Source organism: Parasteatoda tepidariorum, chromosome 4, assembly GCF_982258835.1.
Source record: "Parasteatoda tepidariorum strain Cologne lab strain chromosome 4, Ptep-v5.0, whole genome shotgun sequence".
Classification (NCBI taxonomy): Eukaryota; Metazoa; Arthropoda; class Arachnida; order Araneae; family Theridiidae; genus Parasteatoda; species Parasteatoda tepidariorum.
Genome location: NC_141758.1, coordinates 45,576,050 through 45,601,544, shown reverse-complemented (window position 1 = coordinate 45,601,544; position 25,495 = coordinate 45,576,050). Strand labels below are relative to the sequence as shown.

Sequence of the window (25,495 nt, the reverse complement as noted above, 5' to 3'; positions counted from 1 at the left end):
AATTTAATTATAAATACATTTTAATTTAACATAAAATATTTTCAACTCTGTAACGGTAAAAAAACTCTTAGCTATTATAATAGCCATCTGCTTCAGTGCAATGCCATAAATGTACTTATGGACTAAGTAGTAACATTATAGAAAGATTTGCACTGCACTGAGGAACTTCAGCCAATGAAAAATATTTACCTCTGAGGTCACATTTGAGTGCCTGTGCAAATTAGGGAAAACTTTATTCAATATTAAATTATATATACTTAAGGTGCTTAGCGCTTTTAAAAAATGCTTAAAGGTGCTTATTTTCTATTTTCTCATTGGGTGTTTTTAAAAAGTGCTTAATTTTCCCTTTTTAAAAATCAGATTTTTCCTTTACCATGTTGATTTTCGCTACGAATTATGTGAAAAGAAACAGTTCACATTGTTCTATTCAATGTTTTCTCAATTAATTCACCCTCAATCTATTTCGGCGTATTGTCAGTCTGTAGAGTATGAAAGCGCCATTCGTTTTACATGATTAAAAATTTCATGATTTTAGACAATTGTCAAAAACAACACCAAAAGTTGTATTTTTTTTTTGACATGACGGTTAAAACAAAATAAAACCGTCAATTGTCAAAAAATTTCCAACCATGCATAGTTATAATATCTTTCAAAAGTGCTTAAAATATTTTTTTAGTGCTTAAAAGGTGCTTATTTCTTGTTGAATAATTAATTTATGCACCCTGTTACTGTTCGAGCTTTTTCCTAATATTTTTAGTAGCAATTTAGTTTATCATACAACAATTAAGTATTGCTGCCTTCAATTTCTAGTAATTGATTATGATTTCGTTAAACTTTTTAGGGAAATGGTAACTGTTCTGCATGTCGTCATGTCCGTGATGGCCCTTATTGTGTTAACAAATGTCCTAAGGCAAAGTACAATGACAGTGGTGAATGCAAACCTTGTCACTCCAACTGTGTTGATGGGTAAGAATGTTAATTATTAAAAATGTCGTTTCTCAAGTTGGATTTTGTTAAGAACAGAATTAATCAGTGATCAATTGATATACTGTAATCAATTGATATACTGTGATTAATCCTCTTAAATTTATTAAATTTCACTAAAATGTTTAAATTGTAAGCAATTTAAAGATATTTGGTAACTTTCTTTTAAAAGTCTTTTTACTCTGATTCCCGTTTTGAATAGCTATTAAATTTCCTTATGCAAATTAAGTTTTTATTTTAATACTGATAAATATATTTTTTAGATGCTTTGGGCCTGAAAACAACATTGGTGCAAATGGTTGCAAGAGTTGTGAAAAAGCTATAGTTCATGCATTTGATCCCAATATTGTTGTAAGTGATAGTTTGCATTGCTCCCACCAATCTAATAAATATTTTATTGAGCATGATATTTAAAAATATTGTATTTGTATTTCAATGTATTAATAGACTAAAGTTAGAATTAAATTTTGATAAAACTCATGATTTTAATAAAAAATTTACTTTGAAATAAAATGTAAACATTTAAACAAAATTTAAATGCATAATTAATACGAATTGTTTAATATTTTACAACAGTTGTTTGTTTTTTATTAACTAGCGTAATATAATTTTATTATGAAAAATAAGTTAATGAATCATTCTTAATATACAATGTACTTAAAAAGATATTGATTTTTTTGCTTAAATGTAAGAACGGAAAGAAATTTAGTAATTGTGTAGAAATCAAAGTTTGCAAAAAAACTAAATAAATACATATTAGTAATATTCCGTACATAGAATAAAACAACAACATAATATTATACTTTTGAGTACATAACTATTTGATTCTCATTTTTAGGAACAATGTTTAAAAGGAGATGAACCATGCCCAGAGTCATACTATCTCGAGTATATTGGCCACCAAGAAGAAGGATCATTAAAATCACTCACAGGAAAATCGGTATGTAATTAAAGCCGTAAATATTCTAAAATAGTCACAGTTTTGATATATTTCACATATTTGGTAGTGATATTTGGATTAATTAAAAGAAAGTTTTTTTTGTGAGAAATTCCTTTAACATTGTAGAATTTAGGTCAAGTCAATGAAAAAATTTCAGTAAATATTTGTAGCACTTGATGTCATTCTACAAATTGTTTACTAAATAATTTAATTATTTGATATGAAAATAAACTTGGCAGTGAAGTTTGCATATATGTGCAATAAAGGGTGCACTCTAATCATCGTTTTTAATATATACCTTCAGGATCTGTATTAAAATTAAACTTTTTGTGTTTACAAATGATGATTTAATTTAATTGAAAAATTCAAATGTTTATCAAATACTGCTAAATCATGGTAGGGGTCTGTGTAGGTCGAATTTACTACCCTTTAGCGGTACCTTCACAAATTCAACTTTAGGAAAAACGGTAGTTTCACAAAATACTTTTTCTTAAAATTTTATTTTTGTATACCTTAAGAAACGATAAATCCATATTTTTGTGCTTACTTTTTAATATAATTCTTAATTTTTCATAAATTATGTCTAAAATTTTCACAAAATAGGTACCTCTCGGAAAAACCTAGACAGACCCCTGCACTTTGTTTTCTTGGAATCTTAACCCAAAATGTATTAAACAATCATAACCCAAAATGTATTAAACAATCGTAACCCAAAATGTATTAAACAATCTTAACCCAAAATGTATTAATAATCCAAAATCAGGGGTCTGTCCAGGCCGAATTTACTACCGCTTAGCGGTACCTTCACAAATTCAATTTTAGGAAAAACGGCAGTTTCACAAATTCAACTTTAAGAAAAACGGTAGTTTCAAAGAATACTTTTTCTTAAAATTTTATTTTTCTATCCCTTAAGAAACAATAAATTCATATTTTTGCATTGATTTTTTAAATATAATTTTTAATTTTTCACAAATTATGTCTAGATTTTCACAAAATAGGTACCGCTCAGAAAAACCTAGACAGACCCTTGATTGTATTATATTTATTGAAAGCACTTTCTGTTTGAAAAAGTAAAAAAGTAGAGCCAATAATTTAACTAATTATAAACAATAGGAGCCAATTTACAAATCACACACTGGTATTAGTGTAAAAGTTATCAGAATTCCATATTGTAATTTGTATTAAAACAGTTACACTTCTAAATGTTCTCTCAAGAAAAGTTTTAAAATGTAAATGTTGCTAACTCTAAAAATATATTTAAATCGATGTGTTCTTTTAAAATTAATAGTTTGTAAAAACATTTTGATAATTACACTTCTTCCAAATGTTTTCTCAAGAATATTTTTGGAATGACCATGTTGGTGACTGCAAATTCTTTTTTGAAATGTTCCAAAATATGTAACGTGGATGAGCTGACGTGGATGAGAATTCCACATTTGTTCCACATTTTTGTATTTGGACTGTTTCTATGATCTTTAATACCTAAACTTTTAATATGATAGAAAATTAAACAATACGAATTGTCTTTATAGGTGTGTCGTAAATGTCATCACCAGTGCAAAAATTGCACTGCTTATGGTATACATTACTCGATATGTAAGTGTTTGCATTACATATCTGGCGAGGGATGTGAAGATAGTTGTCCACGTGATCATTATCCTGATGAAGAAAATAATATTTGTGTTAAATGTGCAGAAGAATGCCGTGGGTGTAGAGGTCCTACAACAATGGATTGTCTGGGATGTCGTAACTTCCGCATTTATGATTCAATGAATTCTTCAATGGTAAGTCCATTTCTTATGATCATTTTTAGAACTGGTATCAGTTCTCATAGCATAAATTTATAAAAGTGTGAATCACTGATCATCCTATTAGTTTAACTCTATGATGTTAATATTTACAAATGTAATAAGTAATCTGTTTTACTAGTTACCAAGATTACAAAGTAATTACTTAAGTAACTTGCTCTATGTGATAAAAAGATGCAACGATAACTGAATTTTAATATGAACTGAAGCAGATAATAGTATTGGGACTTTTTTACGTAATGTCTCAGATAGATTAATATGCAGTTTCTTAGCTGTATAACCCAGCTTTTAAGTATCAATCAGGACAGATAGAAATGTTTTAAGTATTTTTGGTAGTATTATGACATTTCTAGTCTGTATTTTTTTTTATTAAGAGTAAATTTATGAAGTATATGAAAGTATATGAATTTATAAAAGTAATAAGTATTGTGTTTTACTAATTACTAACATTACGAGGTAGTTATTTAAGTAACTTAAACGATGCAATGATAACTGCCTTTTAATATGAACTGAAATAAAGAATAGTATTGTGATTTTTTTATGTCTCTGATAGATTAATATGCAGTTTCTTAGATGTAGAATGCAACTGGAAAGTATCTATCAGGACAGCTAAAAATGTTGAAGCATTTTTTGATAGTATTGCGACAATCGCAGTATTTGTATTTATTTTTTTTAAAAATTTATAATTATGAAAAATCATTAGAATACTTAATTTCTTCCGGAAATTAAGAATTAAAAGTTAGTTAATTTATAAGAATAACTTTATTCTAGTCCACGTCTAGTTATAAGAATAACTTTATTCTAGTATTTAATAATCAAATTACATAATCTTTCTCTCTTTTCTTTTCTCTTGTAAATAACAGTTTTTGGGTAATAAATCCTTATCTTTGCATTAATCATTAGTCTTATAAATCCTAACTGCTCGCTCCATCAAATGAAGAGTAATAACTGTCTAAAGGTTTTTGTAATAAATGTAATCATGTTTAAATTGTGTTATAAATATTTTTGTGATTATTATAATTTTATATTTTAAAATTTACATTTTTTACTTTCAGTTTAATTGTACAGCATCTTGTCCTTCTGATAAGCCTTTCAAAGTATTTGATGACAATGTAGCGGATCCACATTGTTCGGATGAAGGTGCAAATGCTGTTGCATTGCATGGGCTGTAAGTTCTTGGCAAAGTTTTGAATTTCCAAACAATTCATTAGGATTTATTATGTTTACGTATTAAATTATAGAAAAAAGTTGTGTAACAAAATTAAGTATATATTCCAGTCCATTAAGTTATTTCATTATTGGCTTCATTTTTCCATAAGTTTTAATCCTTAATGAATGCTCTAGTGTTCTATTTCTATTAAATGAACTAAATTTAAAAATATTAAGCTTAGTCAGTTTTACTTGATAGTCTAAATTTATCCTTTGTTAAGGTTATAAACTATTTCATTTCATTAAAAAAAAAGTTTGTTTAAGGCAAAAAATATTTCTATTTCTGCTTTTTTATAAAATTTGAAAAATATTTATTGCAATTTTAAGTATTTTGTAATTGCATTTTTTTGTTTAGTTTGTATGGTGGAGTTTTTTGTGACATCAGAATAAATTTTCAATTTTATAAGTTATAGCAAAAGGAATAAACGGCATCCGTGATAAATCTAACATTGAATTTGTGACTAAAACCAAAACCTAATTAATAATTTTTGTAAGTTATGTAATTGTAACAATTACAGTAAGTTAAATGAATAAAACGTCAATTTAATAAATTTCAAAATAAAAAAGTGAACAATAAAACCCTATTCGAACCTTGTTTTTAAAGAAAAGTTTCTTGCTAATTTAATTTTAACTTCATAGCTCTACATTTTTTTTACAGAGATGATGACAATATAACTGCAATTATTGGTGGAGTGATGGGATGTTTTGTTGTGATTGGAATATTTTCAGCCATCTTCGGCTATCAGTGTTTGCAGAGAGCAAAAACAAAAGAAAATACTGTGAAAATGACAATGGTAATTGCATTTATCAACATTTCTAATTATTAAAACTTTATTTTTATAATAATTACTGAAAAATATTTTTTAATTTAAAAAAAAAAATATTTCAGCACCCTTACTGTTTAACTAAATCTCACTTTATTTATAAAGAGGGACTTATAATACACAATAAGACTAGTGATATAATTATAATAATTCATAAATTATAATACACAATAAGACTAGTGATATAATTAAATATTTTAATATTTATTTAAAATTATAATATTTTTTAAAACAATCAATGTATTTACAGCGTATGAGTGGCTTTGAAGATAATGAACCACTGAAGCCAACAAACGTCAAACCCAATTTGGCTAAATTACGTATTGTCAAAGAAGCAGAATTAAGGAAAGGTGGCATTTTGGGATATGGAGCATTTGGTACAGTATATAAGGTATGTAAAACCAGTTTATTTTAATTAATTATTGCCTTTTGAAAAGGCTTTCTAACTAAATTAATAAATAATTCTAGGGTGTTTGGGTTCCTGAAAATGAAAATGTTAAGATACCAGTTGCAATCAAAGTTCTTAGAGATGAACGAGGAGAAAAAAGCACAAATAAAGATTTTCTAGAGGTTAGTATCAAACTTGTTAACTTAACGTTTGAATTTATTTAATTAATCATAGCACTAAATTTGTATAAATATCAATTATTTACATGCATCAGAAAATTGGAAGTGTATACAGGTAAGAAATTATATTTGCAAGAATGTAGTTTAGTTTGCTTTAACTTTAGTGGCTGACAACATTTCTTTTTGATTTGTTGTTTGCATGTTAACATTTAAAAATTAAAGAAAGTGGATTTTTGTTTTTCCATTCTTTTAATGTTTGTATTTTATTTTATTATCTATTGTTTTTTTTTCAATACTCAGTGTTAAATGACTTATTTTTATTTCTCAAACAAATTGGTGATATTGTACAACAAGAACTTCCTAAGATGGTGTACTAGAGTTTTAAAAACACAACTAATGAGTACATAAATGGATAGTGCAGTGATAGAAGTTACAATTACAAAAGGAATTTATCATTAACTGGGGTCTGTCTACGTTTTACTGAGAGGTACCCATTTTGTGAAAATTTAGACATAATTTGTGAAAATTAAAAATTATATTAAAAAATCAGCACATAAATATGAATTTATCGTTTCTTAAAGGATAAAAATATAAAATTTTAGTATAAAGTATTTTGTGAAACTACCGTTTTTCCTTTACTTGAATTTGTGAAGCTACCGCTAAACGGTAGTAAAGTTGGCTTGGACAGACCCCTGATTAATATGAAATTATATAAGGTTCTGTGAAATGAATTAATTTCACTTCAATTTTGGAATTCTTAATTTATGAGTGTTAAATTAAGGTTGTAAAATATTTATATATTTAATCTTTACACATAATTTAACGCATAAGCGCTAAAAAAGTTTTAAAAGGCAACTCAAGATTTTGGAATACAGTGCATCTATATCAAATTGAAGGGCTTGGGTATTATGTAATGATAAGGCACATGTAAGTTTTCAATAGAGCATTTTTGGTAAAAGACAAAATTTCCATGCAGATAATGAGATGTTGGTGTGTAGTTTGATGTTAAATAGAAGAAAGTTTTAAGAACCTATATGGAAACAGTGCTGAATAACATTTAGATGTAAAAATGTAACCATTGAAAAAAGTGTAGTATATCATCAGATTGTATAGGGCCCTTCAAATAATAAATACTTTTAGTGTATAAAACATATTAAAGATATACTTTAAATTATTGTACACTAGTTGAAAAATGTTATATGTTGTTAATCTCTATATCAAACAAAATATTAATCAAACAACAACAAAATAAATCAAACAGTAAAAATGACACTGATGGAAAAACGTGGTTTATCACTAAAGTGCCACCAATCTTTAAATTATTCTATGTTTTTCAATGAGTAAAACAGTACATTTTAAATTAGACAATTAAAAAACGCAGTCATATGTTGTCAATTAGTGTGAAACAAAACAAATCAAACTGTAACTTTACACAACCAAAATAAATTGAACAGCTCGATGTAAAAATGTCTTCTTTTAAAAAAGTGTGACCACAAGTCTTTCAATCTATGTATGCCTTTAGTGTGTAAAACATGTTTAAAGGCAGATTTTAAAATGTTTGAATATATGATAAATGCAATGTTTGAATATATGAATAAATACTGTCAGTCTCTGTAGTAAACAAATAATTAAAATCAACAATGCATTTATATTACAGGAAGCATATATAATGGCAAGTGTTGATCATCCAAATCTATTGAAGTTACTTGCTGTTTGCATGGCTTCTCAGTCCATGTTAGTAACACAATTAATGCCTCTTGGTTGCCTATTGGATTATGTTCGCAACAACAAAGACAAGATTGGTTCCAAGCCCCTTTTGAATTGGTGTGCACAGATAGCTAGGGTAAGACTACATATGCTTATATTTCATACAATACTTAAACATTTATGACTCAATTTTCATATGAATTTAAATGTAAATTTTAAGTTTTCATCATGATTTCAATGTGATTGTTACAATTTATTAATAACTTAGATAAGTCCTATTTTTAATGATTTATTTTTTATTCATTTCATAACCATGATTACAAATGAAACTAAAGAATTACTTTTTATGTTTGGCTTTATAAAATAAGTAAATCTCATGTAATCTAGATTAATGAAATTTGCATCTAGGTTAATAAAAAGGCTGTTTTTGTTTTTTATGAGTTAAATTATTATATTTCAGTTGGGCTTATAAATACTATTTTAAATGTTAGATATACTACTCTAAAATTGAAAAGAGAAAAAAATTAATAAATGTGTGCTTTACCTTTTTTTTTCATTTGTGATATCCATCATTTTATATTCAGAGTCACATCTAACAAAAAAAAAGAAAAAAAGACATGACTATTTTTTTAAAATAAAGATAATTTCCATTGATAAAGATATATTAGATTATTTACTACATAATATTAAAATAGTTACTGTGTAAGAATAGTACATTTATTACAATAATGGATCCATTAAACCCATAGCTCCATTACCCTCAATACAAAATAAATAAAAAGAGTAAAATATTGTTCAAAATGTTGCTTTAAAACCTATATAATAAATGTTTATTTCTTGGACTGTAAATAATGTATTGCATTTTATTGTCAATTATGTAATTAGCAATTCTAAAAAAAAAAGCTCCATCAAAATATATCTCTAGTGTACAAATATTTAAGAGGTTGTTCTTTAAGCTATTTATAATGAAGTTGTCGATTTGCATATTTTCTCGGATTATTACCATGCAATGATGAATAATCTGAATTCATTATTATACTAAGAATTTGCATTTGTTTTATGTTCTTATTATTATTGTTATAAATGCATTTATGTTCAGCATTTTATGTATCTCTGACATGGAATTTTATACTTAGGGAATGGATTATTTAGAGCAGCAACGAATGGTTCACCGAGATTTAGCTTTACGAAATGTTTTATGTAAGTACATTTTATATATCTATTAGTAGGTACATTTGATAGGCAAACCAGCTGGTTGTCAAAAGTGGTTAGTCTAAAATAGCTACTAAGACTTTTTGTTATTTTTCTTTTAACAATGACTTCTTTTCTTTCATTGTTTAGTGCAAACTCCAGGATGCATTAAAATAACTGATTTTGGTTTGGCCAAACTGCTAGATATAAATGAAGAAGAATATAAGGCTCATGGTGGAAAGATGCCAATCAAATGGTTAGCTTTGGAATGCATACAACACAGAGTATTCACCCATAAAAGTGACATATGGGCATTTGGTAATTATTATTATGCCAATAATGAATTAATTTTTTTAATGATATGATAGTTTTTGTGTTATCTGTAATTTAATTTTTAATATTTGTCTCATCATTGTCATTTAACGAAATTTTTAATTTATTATTGTGATAATTTAAATATTTCTACTTCTAACTTTCTAAACTTTGATAAATAGAAAAGACATAACATGTTTTAGTAATACTCTTTGATTTTAACCAAGTAATTTTGCGAATTTTGTTTATTTAAAAAACAGCTAAGATTGAAACATACAAAGAGAAATTAATTACTGAGAGAAACGAGTGGTAAAATGCAAATTTTTTGAAAAATTAGTTGTAGACAATTTCAATGTTTTTGTATCAGTAACAAGAGCTAAAAAATGAAAAGAAGAAACTAAATTTTAATTTTTCTTTACATTTGGAAATTGTTTTTTTTTCCATTTAAGTTTTTAAATAGATATTGATATAATAAATTTTGAATAACTGCAGTTGTAAACAATACCTTTTTATAGTCAAATACAAATCAAACTGTTTGTACTAGTTAAAAAAAATAGTAACTGAAAACAAAACTGGCCCATATCTTAAAAATTAATAGAACTTTTTAAAATCTTTACGACAGCTTCTCATAGAAGAACTTACCAAATTTTTATTTAATTTCTCTCAAATTTTCTCATTTTGAACTACAGTATATATTTAAAATTAACCTAAGTAAAGCAAACTTTTCAAAAGTAAAGCAAAAAAAATTTTTTTTTTTAGTTGTCTATCATGTTTTACGGTATTAAACTGAGTACATATATTTTTAATAGGTGTGACAGTTTGGGAACTTCTGACTTATGGTGGCAGACCATATGAAAATATACCAGCTAGGGATGTTCCTGGACTTCTAGAAAAGGGAGAACGATTGCCCCAGCCGTCTATCTGTACTATTGATGTTTATATGATCATGATTAAATGTAAGTGAATGCATATATAATTTTTAAAAGAAATACTTATCCCATTATTACAATACTGAGTGATGTAATACTTAATCATTCAGTATTGTAAGTTTCCATTAAGAGTTTATTGAGTGTGGTTGTGGTGATAGAGATTTCTAGACCATTTATTATTATTATGATTAGTGAATTGCATTATATAAATGTAGTTACTATTATAATAATTCTGTTCATTTATTTATATATTTTCTGAAAAAATATTTACAGGTTGGATGTTAGATGCTGAGTCCCGACCATCGTTTAAGGAACTAGCAGATGAGTTTGCAAAAATGGCAAGGGACCCTGGAAGATATCTTGTAATCATTGGAGACAAATTGATGCGTTTGCCTAGTTACACCCCTCAGGATGAAAAAGAATTAATTCGAAATCTGAGTATGCCAATTGAAGGTCCTGAGGTGATAATGGATGCTGAAGAGTATCTGCAGCCTGCCAAACTGGAACAAACCAGCACAGATTCTCCTCCTCCACCTACACCAATTAAGGTGAAATATTTTTATTTATAAATAGATTTTGTTCCCACCACATTTCTGTTAAGCATGCATTTACTGTTAAATACTTAATTGCATTTACTGTTAAACTTAAATGTAACTTTTTTTGAATATTTGCTGCAGGCAAAAAAATTTCATAATTCCTGGTAGTTAAGGAGGAAAAATTTTATTATTAACAGATTATAAAAAAAATTCTCAAAAATTGTAATTTTTGTTACCCAACGATAACATCGTAATTTTTACTACGAAACCCTAATAACGACAATAAAAAATGCAATGGAATATTAAACTAGAAGTATTAAATTTGCCTGCGAGCACAAACATCGTTGATCTTATAAATTGAAATAAGGTAAAATAGTTTCTGCAAGCGAGTAATCTGTAAAAATTTTATAGCTTGATTTGAAACTGCTTGTAAAACATTTAATCAAAGCTCATGATTACAAGACAGAGAAATAAGATAAGATAGTTTTTCATTTCAAGGCTTAAACTGCAAAGATGCCACTGTTCAAAATTAGAATTTCTAACTTTGTATGAGGTGTTTAACTATCAGCAATTATCATTGATCATGTACTTAGCTGTCTACAGTTGCATTACAGTTGTGCAATTATAAATCCATTAAAGAAGGATATTGTTTTTTCACATTTGTATAATAAGCAGTGAAAAAAAAAAAACAACGAAAAATACATATTACAACTTTTACTATATAGTTTTAATTACGCTTACAAATAAATTATGCTTAATTTTGCTTAAGCAACAATATTTTTACATTGAAATGTGTTTTTAGTTACAAGTAGTCTTTCTACTATTTTTTGATATTCTACAGCACTTCTGTGATTATATTTTTATCTGCTTTTTACGCTGTGATTTAAACGCAATTTCTTTGGTGCAAATAAAGCAATAATTATTAATTGCGTTTTTTTTACATTTTTTTATTGATAATTCTTATTTGTTATTAATCATTAATTTTAAATATTGATTTTAGAAATTCATGGATGATAGGGGATTTGACGGAGACTCTATGAACAATTCACCCAATCATTCTGATCATAACCATGGTGAGCTGAAGGTTAATAACCATGAAAACAACACTGGATTGAACAATGGTTGCCATAACAGAGATACCAGCTTGAGCACTCGATACTGTTCAGATCCGCTCACATCTTTAGAAAGAGGTAGCTACGGATGATACAATTCTGTTAAGCTATTAATTTAGTAATCAGCCATGTGATAATTACTTTATTATTTTTACATTAAAACTAAAAATTCAGATAGCATAATGGAAACATTTAAAACTAAAAATTTAGATTTCGGTTAAAAAAAAATATTTGCTATAGATAATTTTTAATTAATCTTTCTTGCATCAATGAATATTTACTTTTTCGTTGAAATGTTAATGCTGCACAAGAGCTATATTGAAATGGGATTTAACTTTCATGAGGATCCAAAAATATTGATGAATGTGCACACTACATTACCGGAATTTAGATCAGGAAGCCTGTGCCCTAACCCTGTGTGGACTTATGTATGAGAAATTGCATTAGAATCTACTACAAACCAAAACACATACCTTGCCAAACAGTATAAGTACCATTTTTGTTAGAAAATATTACCATAGACTTCAAGTTATTAACCAGTAAATTAGCCAAATATCAAAAGTATTAGCCGAATTTCAAAATTCTTAGCCAAAGGAAAATCTTAAAAAATTTTTATGATAAATTTTTTTCTCATAGAAAATTTCAAATCAAAAGACAAATTTAATGTGAATTGAATTATTTTATAAAATGCAAATTCATATCAAGAGCCATTTTGCTGCTGAGGAGTAGTAAATGAGCAATGAATGAGAGAGAAGATGAAAAATGTAGATGTTGTTTTATCATCTTTGAGGAAAAGAAATAAGATTAAGTTGGGGTTCATTTTTAATAGCTTCTTATCAGAAATTTAAGGACAAACCTGGAGCAACATTATGTTATTGTCACAAGAAAATATATTTGCTGCAAAAATACTTGGATAATAATATGAAAGTTGGCACTGTATGTTAAGTATGTAAATAAGGAGTGATTAAAAAGAATTCAGCAAAATTTTTTGTTAGGAGCCATGGTGGCTCATGATAGAGGGCTCGCTTCCCAATGAGGTAACCCGGGTTAGAGTTCTAGCCATAGCTGGTCGATAGAAATTCCCCACCGGCTCGCTCTGAGGACAGTGCTGATGTAAAATATTCTTAGTGGTAGACGGATCATGGGTTAGAGTCTCTTTGCCATTAGGAGTGATTAAAAAGAGGGATGTTTTCCTCTATGTAACATAAATGCGTTAGTTCCATCAAAAAGTCCTCCATGAAAGCAATTTTCTCCCAATACTTAATCAAAAAGTTCTCGTCTTCTGGATTGATTTCAAAATTGCGAGGATACCGAATTGAATATCGAAAGTCGTAAACTCAAAACTTGGTCGATTGTTTAGCAACGGTTATATAAAAAAAAAGCACTTGGAAGACTCGTTTTTAATTAATATGAACTTACATTAGGAGTTATTAGTTGTGCATCTAATTAATTCTTAAAATCGGAATATTCGAAAAAATTTTGAATTTCTCATAAATTGTATATATTTAACACATTCAGTTTTCATAAATCAGGGGTCTGTCCAGACATTTTGTGAAAGGTCCGTTTTTCGTGAAATTGTGAAAAAATTATTCACATTCTTTCAACCAGAGTCCGCTTTTATGAATTTGTGCAAATAGGGTCCCGTTATTGCAAAACACTTTTTCAAGGAGTTTTTAAATTGCAAATAGATACAAGATTATGCTTAAAACTGTAAAACTATAATTATAAAAATTAAATTAAAAAAAATAAACAGCAATTGCAGCTACTAAATTAGCGATGCAACATATAAATATTTGGTATTTAGCCTATACTGCTGAATGCAGAATATTAATTTCGGACGAATAATGGAAGAAGCGTCTGCCGAAGATAAAATTTAGTTCGTTTACATCTGTCTTTCTTTCCCTACCCCCTTCCTGGGAAGGGTTTATTCGATTAACAAAACAATAATGAAGTTAAAAAATTTGTGAAGGGTCCGATTTAGAGATAAATTATTTTGTGAAGGGTCCGTTTTAAAGTTAAAATATTTTGTGAAGGGTCCGTTTTTATGAAAAGATATTTTGTGAAGGGTCCGTTAACGGACCCAAATTTCTTCTGAACAGACCCCTGTAAATGTATAACAAATATTTTCTTACTATGGTTTTCATCTTCGATATAACCATGGTAATTATCTTTGAGGTTATTACATGCCTTTTTGCAACAATTTAATGCCATATTAAGTAATAAAGATCATAATTATGACAAATTTTGATTTATACGGTGGTCAGAATATTTTGCCAGAATTTTCCTTTATAACTACTTGTGATGTTTATTTTTGTTAAGTAAAAAAAAATTGTGCTAATAATGAAATATTTATTTACCTTTGCTCCAATAATTCAAAGACGCTCCAAATCTTATAGATCTTTCTTGTTCTATAAATGGAAATGTGAAAGTAAAATTAAATTAATTTATACTCATTACATGCAATTTACTTTTTATAAATTCATTATTATTTTAATTTATCAGTACTAAAACTTATTTTGATATTATAAAATTAACATCTCAGAAAAATTTAAAACTTTTTATAATTCATCCAATAAGACATTGAGGAGTCACATTAAAAAAAAAATATCCATAATCTGCAATACTAAAACCGGGTAGCCAACAATGCCTGCCTTCTGATTTTCCAAAATTAATTTTATCAAATTTCTCTGTTTTTTGTTAACCAGTGGCCAACATTTTACTAATTTTTAAAATATGTTTTATTCTTTTAAAAATATGTTATCATGTTACGTTATAGTTATGTACACTTAATATTAGAGTTGAAAATAAACATTTTTCAAAAAATTTGAGACACTTTTTATACGATTAATTTTTTTCTTGAAAAAAAAAGGTATAATTTTAAGCTTAAATTAATTCATTTTCTGAAATTTTTGATAATTAATTTTCTGATATTTCCCTGATTAATAAAATTCTTTGAATTTTCCCTGTTGTGTGTGGCCACCCTATACAAAATAATGTTCATATATACTCCAAATTTATTATTCAGATTAAATAATTTATTTAATTATGATAGTATATAGTAATTTATTTAGTAATCATATATACAATCAATTTTAAAATGGTAATATTTACGACTAATAGGGGATCGAGATGTGTTTTTTCCATCCAATGGTTTACCTCATCTTAATGCAAAAGACGTTCAACTTGACTTGCCCGTCGATAATGAAGATTATTTAGTTCCTTCCCCGTGTTCATGTAACTCTGCTGGTTACATGGATCTTGTTGGAGATGCCAAAATAAGTTCCCCAGGTAAGTTAATAATAATTAAAAAAACTTTTTTTCATACTGTTATTTCTGTGTCAATGTTTAGTTTAGCCATCTTAGAAAACTATTTTTACTATAAATTTTCTAAGAACTTCTAGAAAATATTTATTGAAGTAAATGCAGATGCAACTAAATATGTTTGTGAGTTTTTTAAGCACGCAATTTGACTGAGATTTACATATTTATAGAAATTGTGCTATATACATTTAAAGTATTGTACTAGATATTGTGTCTTTCCACCATGTGATTAGCTCATGGCCGCCGAATTGGTGACAGTTGCTTTGGAAATAAATTAATTCAACAGTATTGCAGATAAACTGTTACAAAAATAAAATGAGAACCCCTCATTGTGGTAAGACATTGTTAAAGTATTGCTCTTTTAATCTTTTCAAGACATAAATCTTTTTAGAAATAATAATTAAAGCTATCTGAAGGTTTGTTCTAACTTTTTTAATCAACTGTATGAACTAATTTTTCATTATGCTTCAATAAATTTGTTTTTACGTTTTTCCTCTTGCAATTTCGCTGTCTTTCTTAAACTGTAAGAATACTTTTAGCAATTTATAATTAAGTTTTTGATGTGTGGTTAAAACTACAATTTGTATCTTGGGCATCATACTAACACTAACAAAAATTTTCTTACATTTCTTTCTCCAAGAAGTGTTTCAGAAAATAATTGAGAAACTGAATACTTACTACTGTCCAGAGCTAGATGTATCTAAAAAATGTTAGCCTAAAATTTGTCAACTGGCATTATACTTAACATAAGCTTCTCAAGTTGATCCAGAACTAGGCTAACTTGTATATTGATGACGGAAATGTATTCTAAAATATTCAAGAAATAAGTAATCTTTCTTTAAATTAGATTTAATCAGATTCTGGAATTCAAAGGTAGTCCCAGAGAGATTTCGAGAACTTAAGGAAAAAGCAAAGCAAGTGCTCTCTAAGTCCTAATTCAATAGATTGCGACTGATCTTTCTCTTGCGGCAGCCATATATTTATGAAACAAAGTTTCAAGGAATGCCAATCGTCTGGTCTAAGTTTGTTTCCCTTCACTTTAATTATCACTGGGATGCATTGTATATTAGGGTGTCCTTTATTTTGAACAATAAAAAAAAATTGTTTAATGAAAATTTTCGTTCCCTTTTCTTAAAATTGTTCCTTTTGAGCAATTAACTTATGTGTAAAGTTCAAGTTCTATAGGGCAAAATGAATTGACTTGAGCTAAAATCTAGATAATATAATGGATTTAGAACAAACTAAGTACTAAGCATTATTGTTTAAACCTTAAGTTTAATAATTATTATCTTGTATATTTATTAGTACTTTCATATGCTACACTTGTATATTTATTAGTACTTTCATATGCTACACTCAGTAGCAGAACTTAAAATTGGTGTGGTTATTTTCTTTTGAATAATATTTTTCTGCATCTAGATACGACTCTCTATGAACTTGCGCTCCATGAAGCTCACACAGCTATTAATCTATTAAAGTCCTGCATTAATTTAAAACTTCAATGAATGCATTTAACATAAAAGCTCTTCTTTTGATATCGAAATATGACATTATTTTGCAAAAAACATGAGTTTGAAGGCAAATGAAGAAGTTTTATGTTTTTAGTTACTTTTATGTTACTTTAAATACAGTAATCCTACACTATTTAATAATAAAAATAATAGTTAAACTTACAGAATAAGTCGTCTCTTATCCCTGTTCTATATATTGCCACTCATGGTCTAGATTTTTATGATTTCTCTTCTATATTGACACCCCTGTCAAAACAATTTTCATAGATTTTGGAAATAAACCAACTTTCTTCTAAATAATGTGCTGTCAAAATTTCTTCAATTCTGCTCTCTGAATTATTTTTTATAATTTCTTCTTCTATTCTGAAATTATTTACTAGTTCTTTATGATTGTGGAGTGAGTAGTTATTGACAATGCCAACCTTCATTTATCTAAAGGTACTTCAAGATGGAGTCGATTAATTTGTCTTGTATTACTAGTGAATTTATGTTTAATAATTGTAGTGGTAGTTACACCACCATGATTTCAAAAACAGAAGACGTTGTTTAGGTGATTTTACAATTGCATTGCATTTAAGCCACATTATGACATACACTACTGTTGCAATAAACAACGAAATGATTTATCATGTTCTGCTAGCAGAGTAAGTTAGGTTACGATCTCAACAAAACCATTTTCATGGAATAAAAAGCTTATGCAATGAGATTAATGCATCATGGATTTTACACTTCCTTTCAGCTAAAACTGTCATGGCTGCAAAAGAGCAATGATTTAGACACATAACTTTAATTAGGTTAAAAATAATTGCAAACCAATAGACAGATAGGGCGAAAAGCTAAAAAATGGCCTTCTTTTTACATACTTTCACTTGAATTTGGCATGGGTTAAAACAAATTTATCAATTCAAAAATTTATATGGTACGGACAGTTAAAAATTTAAAAGTTGTACCTAATAAAGTAAGCTAGTTAAAATAAAAAATGTTTTTTTTTCTTCTCAAATTTGGTTTTTTCCTGTTTTAGTTGTTTCCCAGGTCATACACAGCCTGTTTGTACAATTTTCACATAATAAGTAGTAAATTCGTACAATTTTTTCATGTTGCATAATCTTAAAAATACTTGTACACAATTTATTGGGCAATATTTTGCATAATTAATGACATTTCCAATTTGTTTTACAGCGCCACCGTACGCTGGAAATTTTGCACCACCTAGAAACATACCCCATCAAGCAGTCGACAACCTCGAGTATCACCTAATGAATAAACATAACTCCATTTCCTCATCTACAGAGACTGCTATTGCAAATCAAAGAAAACCAACTAGTAGTGATGATGATACAGATGAGCATGAATATTACAATGACTTTGACGGGCTGCAAAGAGAATTGCAACCCCTGAACAATCATAGGAGTGAAAGAAATGAAACAACAGTGTGAAAATTGCAAAAAACTGAGGCGAGCACACTCATTAATCATTCCCATTTCAGCTGTATAATTCCAGTGCATTCAAAATATCAATCTGTACAAAGAATTAATTAGAAGATATCACTGAATATAATTTTAAGGCAGGCTACTTAAAATTAAGAGGACTTGTGTACAAAAAGTTGTACATTCTTTGAAACCCATTATGATGAAAACCGGTATTAACATCTAGCATTATTTAAAGTTTTATTTTTTCATATTGTCATTGAATAAAAATTGCCTTTTTTTCATATCATACTTTAAAAGTTTCAGCTTTAATGTTGAAACAAATCCTACATATATACTATCTGTGATATGTTCCTTCTACATCTCTCCATGTTAAATAATGTCATTATACTTCAAATGTGCATTGTGAAGAGTAACTTTGTTAGAATTTTATATTGTACATAAGTCTTTTGGTGTATAAATATCGTTGTTTGATTTTATGATATTCCTAATATCTTTTAACTATCTTGCTTTGTAAATACATATTAACATTTGTATTTTTTTTGGATGAGTAACATTAATACTTAGAACAAAGTTTTTATTTGCTATTTTTACAATTTCATTAGAGTCTAATAGGAAAATATGTCCGTAAAATTTTTATTTATGGGATCAATTTTTTAAATGAATAAATAGTTTAATGTTTTTGAAATGTGAACCATAAATAAAAATCTTTAGCTTATCAATTGTATTGTAACATTTAACCATTTAGTGCAATATTGAAATCATTCCATTTTCTGTTTAATAATGTTTCATTTATCTTACTACTATATCAGGAATTAATCTTGATAATAGCTGGAATATACAAGTGGAAGATTACTTACAATTATTTAAAAATAATAAAGAAATCTACAAAATCAAATATATCCTTAAATAATATTTAAGCAAATTACACATTTAAAACAAAATAGAATATCCTATAGATTTTTGTTATTCTTTTTTAATAATTTAAATTTTATCCAAAAGTTAAAGAGAAATTCCTTTTTCTAAACTCGCCATTTAACAAAAATTGTCAAAATTAGGTAATTTTATTTAAAAAAAAAAAAACTTATAATATTTTTTTCAGCTTATTAAAAGCACTGTATAAATTACTGTTTTCAAACTCATTAAACACTGTTTAAACCAATATGTTTTGTAAAGTATTTTATTTGCAAAGTTTTCTATTAAAATTTTTTTTTATTTATTAACGAAATAAACACTAATTATGAATAAATTTTTAAATTTAATTAATCTTTTTAAAATACAAAATGCAGTTTTATTAGCATATTTTAAACTGTTAATAACATGTAACTAAATGAGATAAGTTGAATCTTTTATTTTATGAAGGATAACTTTTTTAAATTGTCCTGATTGTTATTACAAATTTTAGGATGCGTATGTACAATCAAGCATATATGCAAATATATCAATATTTTAAAATATTGTGTTTTATTACAAAAAGTTGTTTTAATATTTGTGCATCTCTCTTTGTATGTTTGATTTGAAAGACTGCTGATAACGAATATATTTTACTAGAAAATCACTGCCATTTTTTACTTGAAGAAAGTGATTTTAATCATTAACAGCAGCTTGAAGTTGATGTGCCAATCAATGTACATTTTTTATAAAGAAACTTTTAATGCGATTGCTTAAAAATTGATTAATTAATTTCATTAGAGTATATTGTCAAACATTTGAAGCAATATTGCTACCTAGAAAAGTTCTTTATGTTTAAATTTGAATTATTTTTTTCTTGCATTCTATTAAAAATAACATGTTATATTACTAATTAAAGCATCTTTGATTTCTATTTTCTTATGTTACATTTACTTTTTTGTAAATAATCATGCCAGTTTGAATGTAAATACTTGTGTTTTTGAACTGAAATAAAAAATATTTTACCACAAATTTTTAACTTCTATTGTAATTTTTTCATCATAAATTTTGGTTTATCACGTGTGATTCAAAGCATAAAACTATGTTAATTGCTGCATTACTGCTTTGATTTATATTACTAATTTTACAGATCAAATTTTAAAATAGCTTACTTTGGTTGGGCAAAATTGCTTTCTATAAATGAATAATAAAATGATGCTTGAAGATTTTTCTTCTTTAAATGAGAATCGATGTAATAAATGGGAAACTTGTGTCAATAAAAATCGTTAATATTTTTTTTCTGAAACATTAAATTTATTATACAAAAATAATAAAAAATTTTTTTAAGCAAGTAGAATATTTACAAATTTATTTTTACCGTTGACTATTTAAAATAAGCATGAATTTAATATTTTTATCTTAATCCCATTAATCTATTATATAATGATAGGCAAAGTTTGATAATAAAAGCTTATAACTCCAGAAATTCTTATTCTAATCTTGAGAAAAAATGTACAATTTTTGGCAACTGAAAAAGTAATGAAAAAAATTTATTTTCTATACCATATTTATTAATCTGATCTCGATTAACTCGAAATCTCGACTAACATAGTCAATCGCTATCAATAAACAATTAGCAACATTTTGCTGAATAATGAGTTTTTGTAGTTTGATGAGTTGAACTTTGAAAAGTGTGTTTTATTTAATATAATAGCATCAGTCAAAAATAGGAGGAACAAATAATAATAAACATAAATTAGTATTAATTTACTTGTGTAGATGTATGGCTAACAGTTTTATGCATCATTACGTAGTGTTGTACCGTTGACTTGAAATATTGACTTTTTTTAATGAATTTATTATTGACTGACAGATTTGTTTTTGTAGTTCATTTACGTTGCACTGGAGCTACACAATGGGCTATAGGCGACGGTCTGGGAAACATCCCTAAGGATGGTCCAAAGACATGCCATCACAATTTTGATCCTCTACAGAGGGGATGGCACCCCCGTTTAAGTAGCCCGACGACCTGCACGCGAAGTAGAGCACTTTACAGTAGAACAGTTTAACGACGATCAATACAGCACACCCTCGGTCACTACGCAGACTAATCCCAGTGGTCAGCCACCCGCACACTGATCGCAGCCAGTGATGCTTGACTTCGGTGATCTGTTGGGAACTGTGTCTTCACGAATCAGTCCACTGCGGGACGACTAACATATTTATTAATTATTGGCTCAACCCTACAAAGAACTGGTATTCAGCTAGCAAGTAAATATAAACAGAAGCAAATTGAATCAACATATTAAAATATTGGCTTTTACTTCAATTAAGAAAAAGAGGAGACAAAAATTACACAAAATGAAAACACTGTTTTACAAAATTCACGCAATTCAGTGTTTGACAATAACACAAATTTCAGGTAAAAATGCTTCAAATTTTTGTAACTTTTCTAATAACCAAATAATTTTTCAAGCATTTGCAAGTGCTTGATAAATTTTTTTAAAATTGAAATCGTGATAATTTATAATGGTTTGCCATATTTCAATTTAAATTAAAAAAAAGTAACAAAAATCAGGGGATGATTTTATTAATATTTTTACATAATTTTAATTATAAAATATGAAAAGAGGTGAAAAATGCTAAAGATAGTAAGCACGATTTCAGTACAACGAAAGGGAAAACTTATTCTACAGTGAACAATTTTTTTACATTTTAAATAGGAACTAAAGATTATCCAACAAAGAGCAATGTCAGTGCCTTTAATAACCAAATTTAATCAATAATATCCAATCTGGCAGCAATTTTTTTCTACTTAACTGGACCAATGAAATCCAATTACATTTAAGAATATATTTAAAATGTTTTTCTCTAGGTATTTAAAGTAAATGAATTTTTAAAAAGCTTTAAATTCAATAAGAATGGAAATATATGATTTTTTTTTAAAAATTACAATCAAATACTTTTAAAACTAAAAATTTGAAGGAGGAAAAAAATGGTAAATATTTACAATTGACATCGTCATTATGAATATTTTTTTAAGTTCATATTGAATAAAAAAAGTATACCAAGATGACAATGTTAAGTAAAATTTTTTTTTCTAAGGTTGAGTTCATTAGAAAACATTCTAAATAACAAAATAAAATAAAAATTTTGAGAAGAGGAATTTTTTAATCTTTTGAGGTGACAACTTTATTTTAAATGTTTTCTAATGAACAAACATGGTAAAAAAAGCGAAATTTCCCAAATTGAGTTCACCAAGAAGCATTCATAATAAATAATAAAAAAAGTAATAATAAAAAAAGTATAAATAATAAATAATTCATAATAAAAATTAAAAAATATGTAACAATGTCAATAAAGAAGTAAAAACAATGGTTAAAATCAAGCGACTTTATTTTGAATATTTCATAATTAACAGAGTTGCAAAGTAAAACAGTTAAGTTAAATAAGTAAATTTTGATAAGTTTTGTTCATCTGGTAAAGTTCTAATTTATAATTAAAAGTAAACATTTTCAAACTAGTAAATATCAATTTAAATGTTTTTTAATGCACTAATTTCATTAAAAAGTTAAGAGAATATTTTTGTTTGTTTGCCCACAGTTTGAAAACAGGTGAAATTGTTTTTAAAATTAAACAGATGGTAAAGTTAGTGGATTATATAAGTAGTTAAAATTCGTTTATAAATCCTTTAACACATGGATTTGGCTTAAGTGTTATCAATACTTATAAGTGGAATGGTATCAATATATAATAACCAGTTGTTTAATTTAATACATAATAATGAACTCTTCTAACAACTTAAATAGACCTAATAAATTCACAGAATAGTCGATTTCACAGAATAATTTCAATTACCTTATTACATATCCAATTTCAATGAGGCTTTTTTTTTCTATTATGGTGCTGAAATACAATATTTGATAAAACAGTGAAGCTTTAAATTTATTCACCATAAACTGCTTAAATTATATTTCTTTTAAGTGTGTAGAAGAAAAATATTTTAGCTTTAAGTGTAAACTGGGAAAAATCTCTCTGATTTTTTAACTAAGTAAACTTTACATAGTTAAAATGGATACTGAAAACTATTCATTTGAGCAAGAAACAGATGACTTATATGACTAGATACATTTTAAAACTTGTGAATGCAAAAACTTAATTTTTATAAGTGTAAATATAATAAATAGTTACATTCTTTTTAAAAATATGACTAGACTAATACATTAATTCTCAGTATAACGAATTGGTGACCATTTATACAAATAAAATACATTATTAAACACAATATTTTCCTATTCTTAATAACTACATATAAATTATTAACTGTTTGGCATTTTGGCACAAAATAAAAGAGCTATTTATCATTCCTAAAGTTAGTAAATTATGTTAAATTCATTAAATTACTGTAGGCCCGGTAGCTGAGTGGTAGTACTTTGTGCTCCATGCCGCAGGTCTGGGGTTCAATCCTTGGACCGGGTAAAGGTGACTCAATCTTTCCCCATTTTGGTGGGTTGATACAATGAGAACCAATCATGCTTGGACTAAACACTGGGGTTTCAGGTTTGGCTGACCACCCAACTGGAACTTCTGCAGCCTAGAGCTCAAGGGCAAGAAAATTGGGATGAGCACATTAGGCCTTGGTGCTCCATGGGCTGTCACAACACTGAGTTTAGTTTTGTACTATAGAAAATGTTTTGTACCATTGCTCAAAAATTTACATGCCTGGTCATGTAAAAATATGGATTAGGCATGGACTTTTTATCTTTACATGCCCAGTTGAACTTTTAAATATTTAGAGATACTAGAAAATATTAATTTAGCACCCCTAAATTTTTGAACCAAACTACCACGATTCAAGATGGAGCGAATAAATAATACTGTAGAGGGATAGAAAAAAAAAGGAAAATTAAATTATATTTTATGAGATTTAAACATCATTGAATTTAATTATATAAACAAGAATTTATTAAAAAAATAGCTTATAATTTTTTATTTCTCATGTCATCATTATTTTTATAAAAAAAGTTTATCCTGATCACTCTGCATGAAATAATAAAAAACGATAAAATTTTTTTTCTTCTCATTTTACTTCTTTTTATGTCCAAATTTCAAAAGAAAAAAATAAAATAAAATAAAAACGCTTTAAAATAAATGCCTTTTTTTTCGTTGATATTTTATAATTTTGATTCAACAATTATACTATGATGTTTTATAACTTTGATGTAGTAACATTCTAATTTCAGTAATTTATAGTTGTATCAGTTAAAATAACTAGGTCTTATTTTAATAAAAATTTTTTTACACTGTAAGATTTGTTTTGATTAGAAAACAAATTTCTTGTCATTTAACTTCTTTTTATGTCTAAATTTTAAATGAAGAAAAATAAATAAAATAAAAACGCCTTAAAATAAATGACTTTTTTTCGTTGATATTTTATAATTTTGATTCAAAAATTATGCTATGATAGTTTGTAACTTTGATATAACATTCTAATTTCAATAATTTATAGTTGTATCAGTTAAAATAACTAGGTCTTATTTTTACAAAAGTAATAATGATAATCTAGATGAGCATGTTTTTTAAACCTCCTTTGACACAGCGAACAAACCAGTGGTTTCTCATTATCTTCAGCATGAGTAGTCATATGGACATCATAGGCAACTTTAAACTGAGTTGAGAAAGGACAGATTGCACAGAAATATTCTTTATACTCAACACTATTTTGAGCATTTGCAGATTGAATATTTGGTGAAGTTTGCCAACCTGAAATAAACAAATTTTGTTTAAAGCTAATGTCTATAAACATTTTCATTTTTAAAATTCAAAGTTTAGAGGTATCAAGGAAATCTAAATAAGATCCAAATTAGACTTAGAAAAGTGAACACAAAACAATATTCTTTAAAAAAAATTTTTTGTGTTTCTTTAGAGAATTTTCAATTTTAATAACTGAATTGTTTAATAATAACAATATAAAAAATATAACTTAGACATTGTATCCAATTGCTAACGAAAAAAAATCCCTACTTTTTTGCATTATATAGTTGAAATTTTAAGCATGTTTTTTCATCTTCGTTTTTTTTTTTGTAATACAGGACAAACAAAGAAACTTTCAAAGAATACCATTTGTGTTTAAAAATAAGGACAAAAATTAAAAAAAAAAACACTTTCAATTTTAATGATTAAATTATTTAATAGTATTAGCTTAAAGAATGTCATTAACTAAACC

General features: G+C 26.9%; 1 protein-coding gene and 1 long non-coding RNA gene across 4 annotated transcripts in view; one reads left to right on the top strand and one right to left on the bottom strand.

Annotated features, from left to right (window-relative positions):
- The window catches only part of Egfr (epidermal growth factor receptor), a 152,293-nt gene extending 131,992 nt beyond the window's left edge, over positions 1-20,301 (top strand). For all 3 annotated transcript variants that reach the window (XM_016060582.4, XM_016060581.4, XM_071182234.1), the window contains 16 exons: positions 842-966; positions 1,248-1,335; positions 1,823-1,924; positions 3,457-3,708; positions 4,788-4,900; positions 5,600-5,735; positions 6,016-6,156; positions 6,234-6,335; positions 7,990-8,175; positions 9,176-9,239; positions 9,381-9,548; positions 10,352-10,498; positions 10,745-11,019; positions 12,008-12,197; positions 15,240-15,407; positions 18,131-20,301. In XM_016060582.4, the coding sequence (XP_015916068.1) occupies positions 842-966; positions 1,248-1,335; positions 1,823-1,924; positions 3,457-3,708; positions 4,788-4,900; positions 5,600-5,735; positions 6,016-6,156; positions 6,234-6,335; positions 7,990-8,175; positions 9,176-9,239; positions 9,381-9,548; positions 10,352-10,498; positions 10,745-11,019; positions 12,008-12,197; positions 15,240-15,407; positions 18,131-18,387 (2,514 nt within the window). In that variant the 3' untranslated portion in view covers positions 18,388-20,301. The remainder of the gene's footprint in view (positions 1-841; positions 967-1,247; positions 1,336-1,822; positions 1,925-3,456; positions 3,709-4,787; positions 4,901-5,599; positions 5,736-6,015; positions 6,157-6,233; positions 6,336-7,989; positions 8,176-9,175; positions 9,240-9,380; positions 9,549-10,351; positions 10,499-10,744; positions 11,020-12,007; positions 12,198-15,239; positions 15,408-18,130) is intronic.
- A 2,346-nt stretch (positions 20,302-22,647) lies between these two features.
- Positions 22,648-25,495, bottom strand: LOC147810938 (uncharacterized). Its single transcript, XR_015433038.1, has 2 exons — positions 24,572-25,495; positions 22,648-24,348 (listed from the first exon to the last, which is right to left on the bottom strand). It is a non-coding gene; the product is annotated as an uncharacterized LOC147810938 (long non-coding RNA).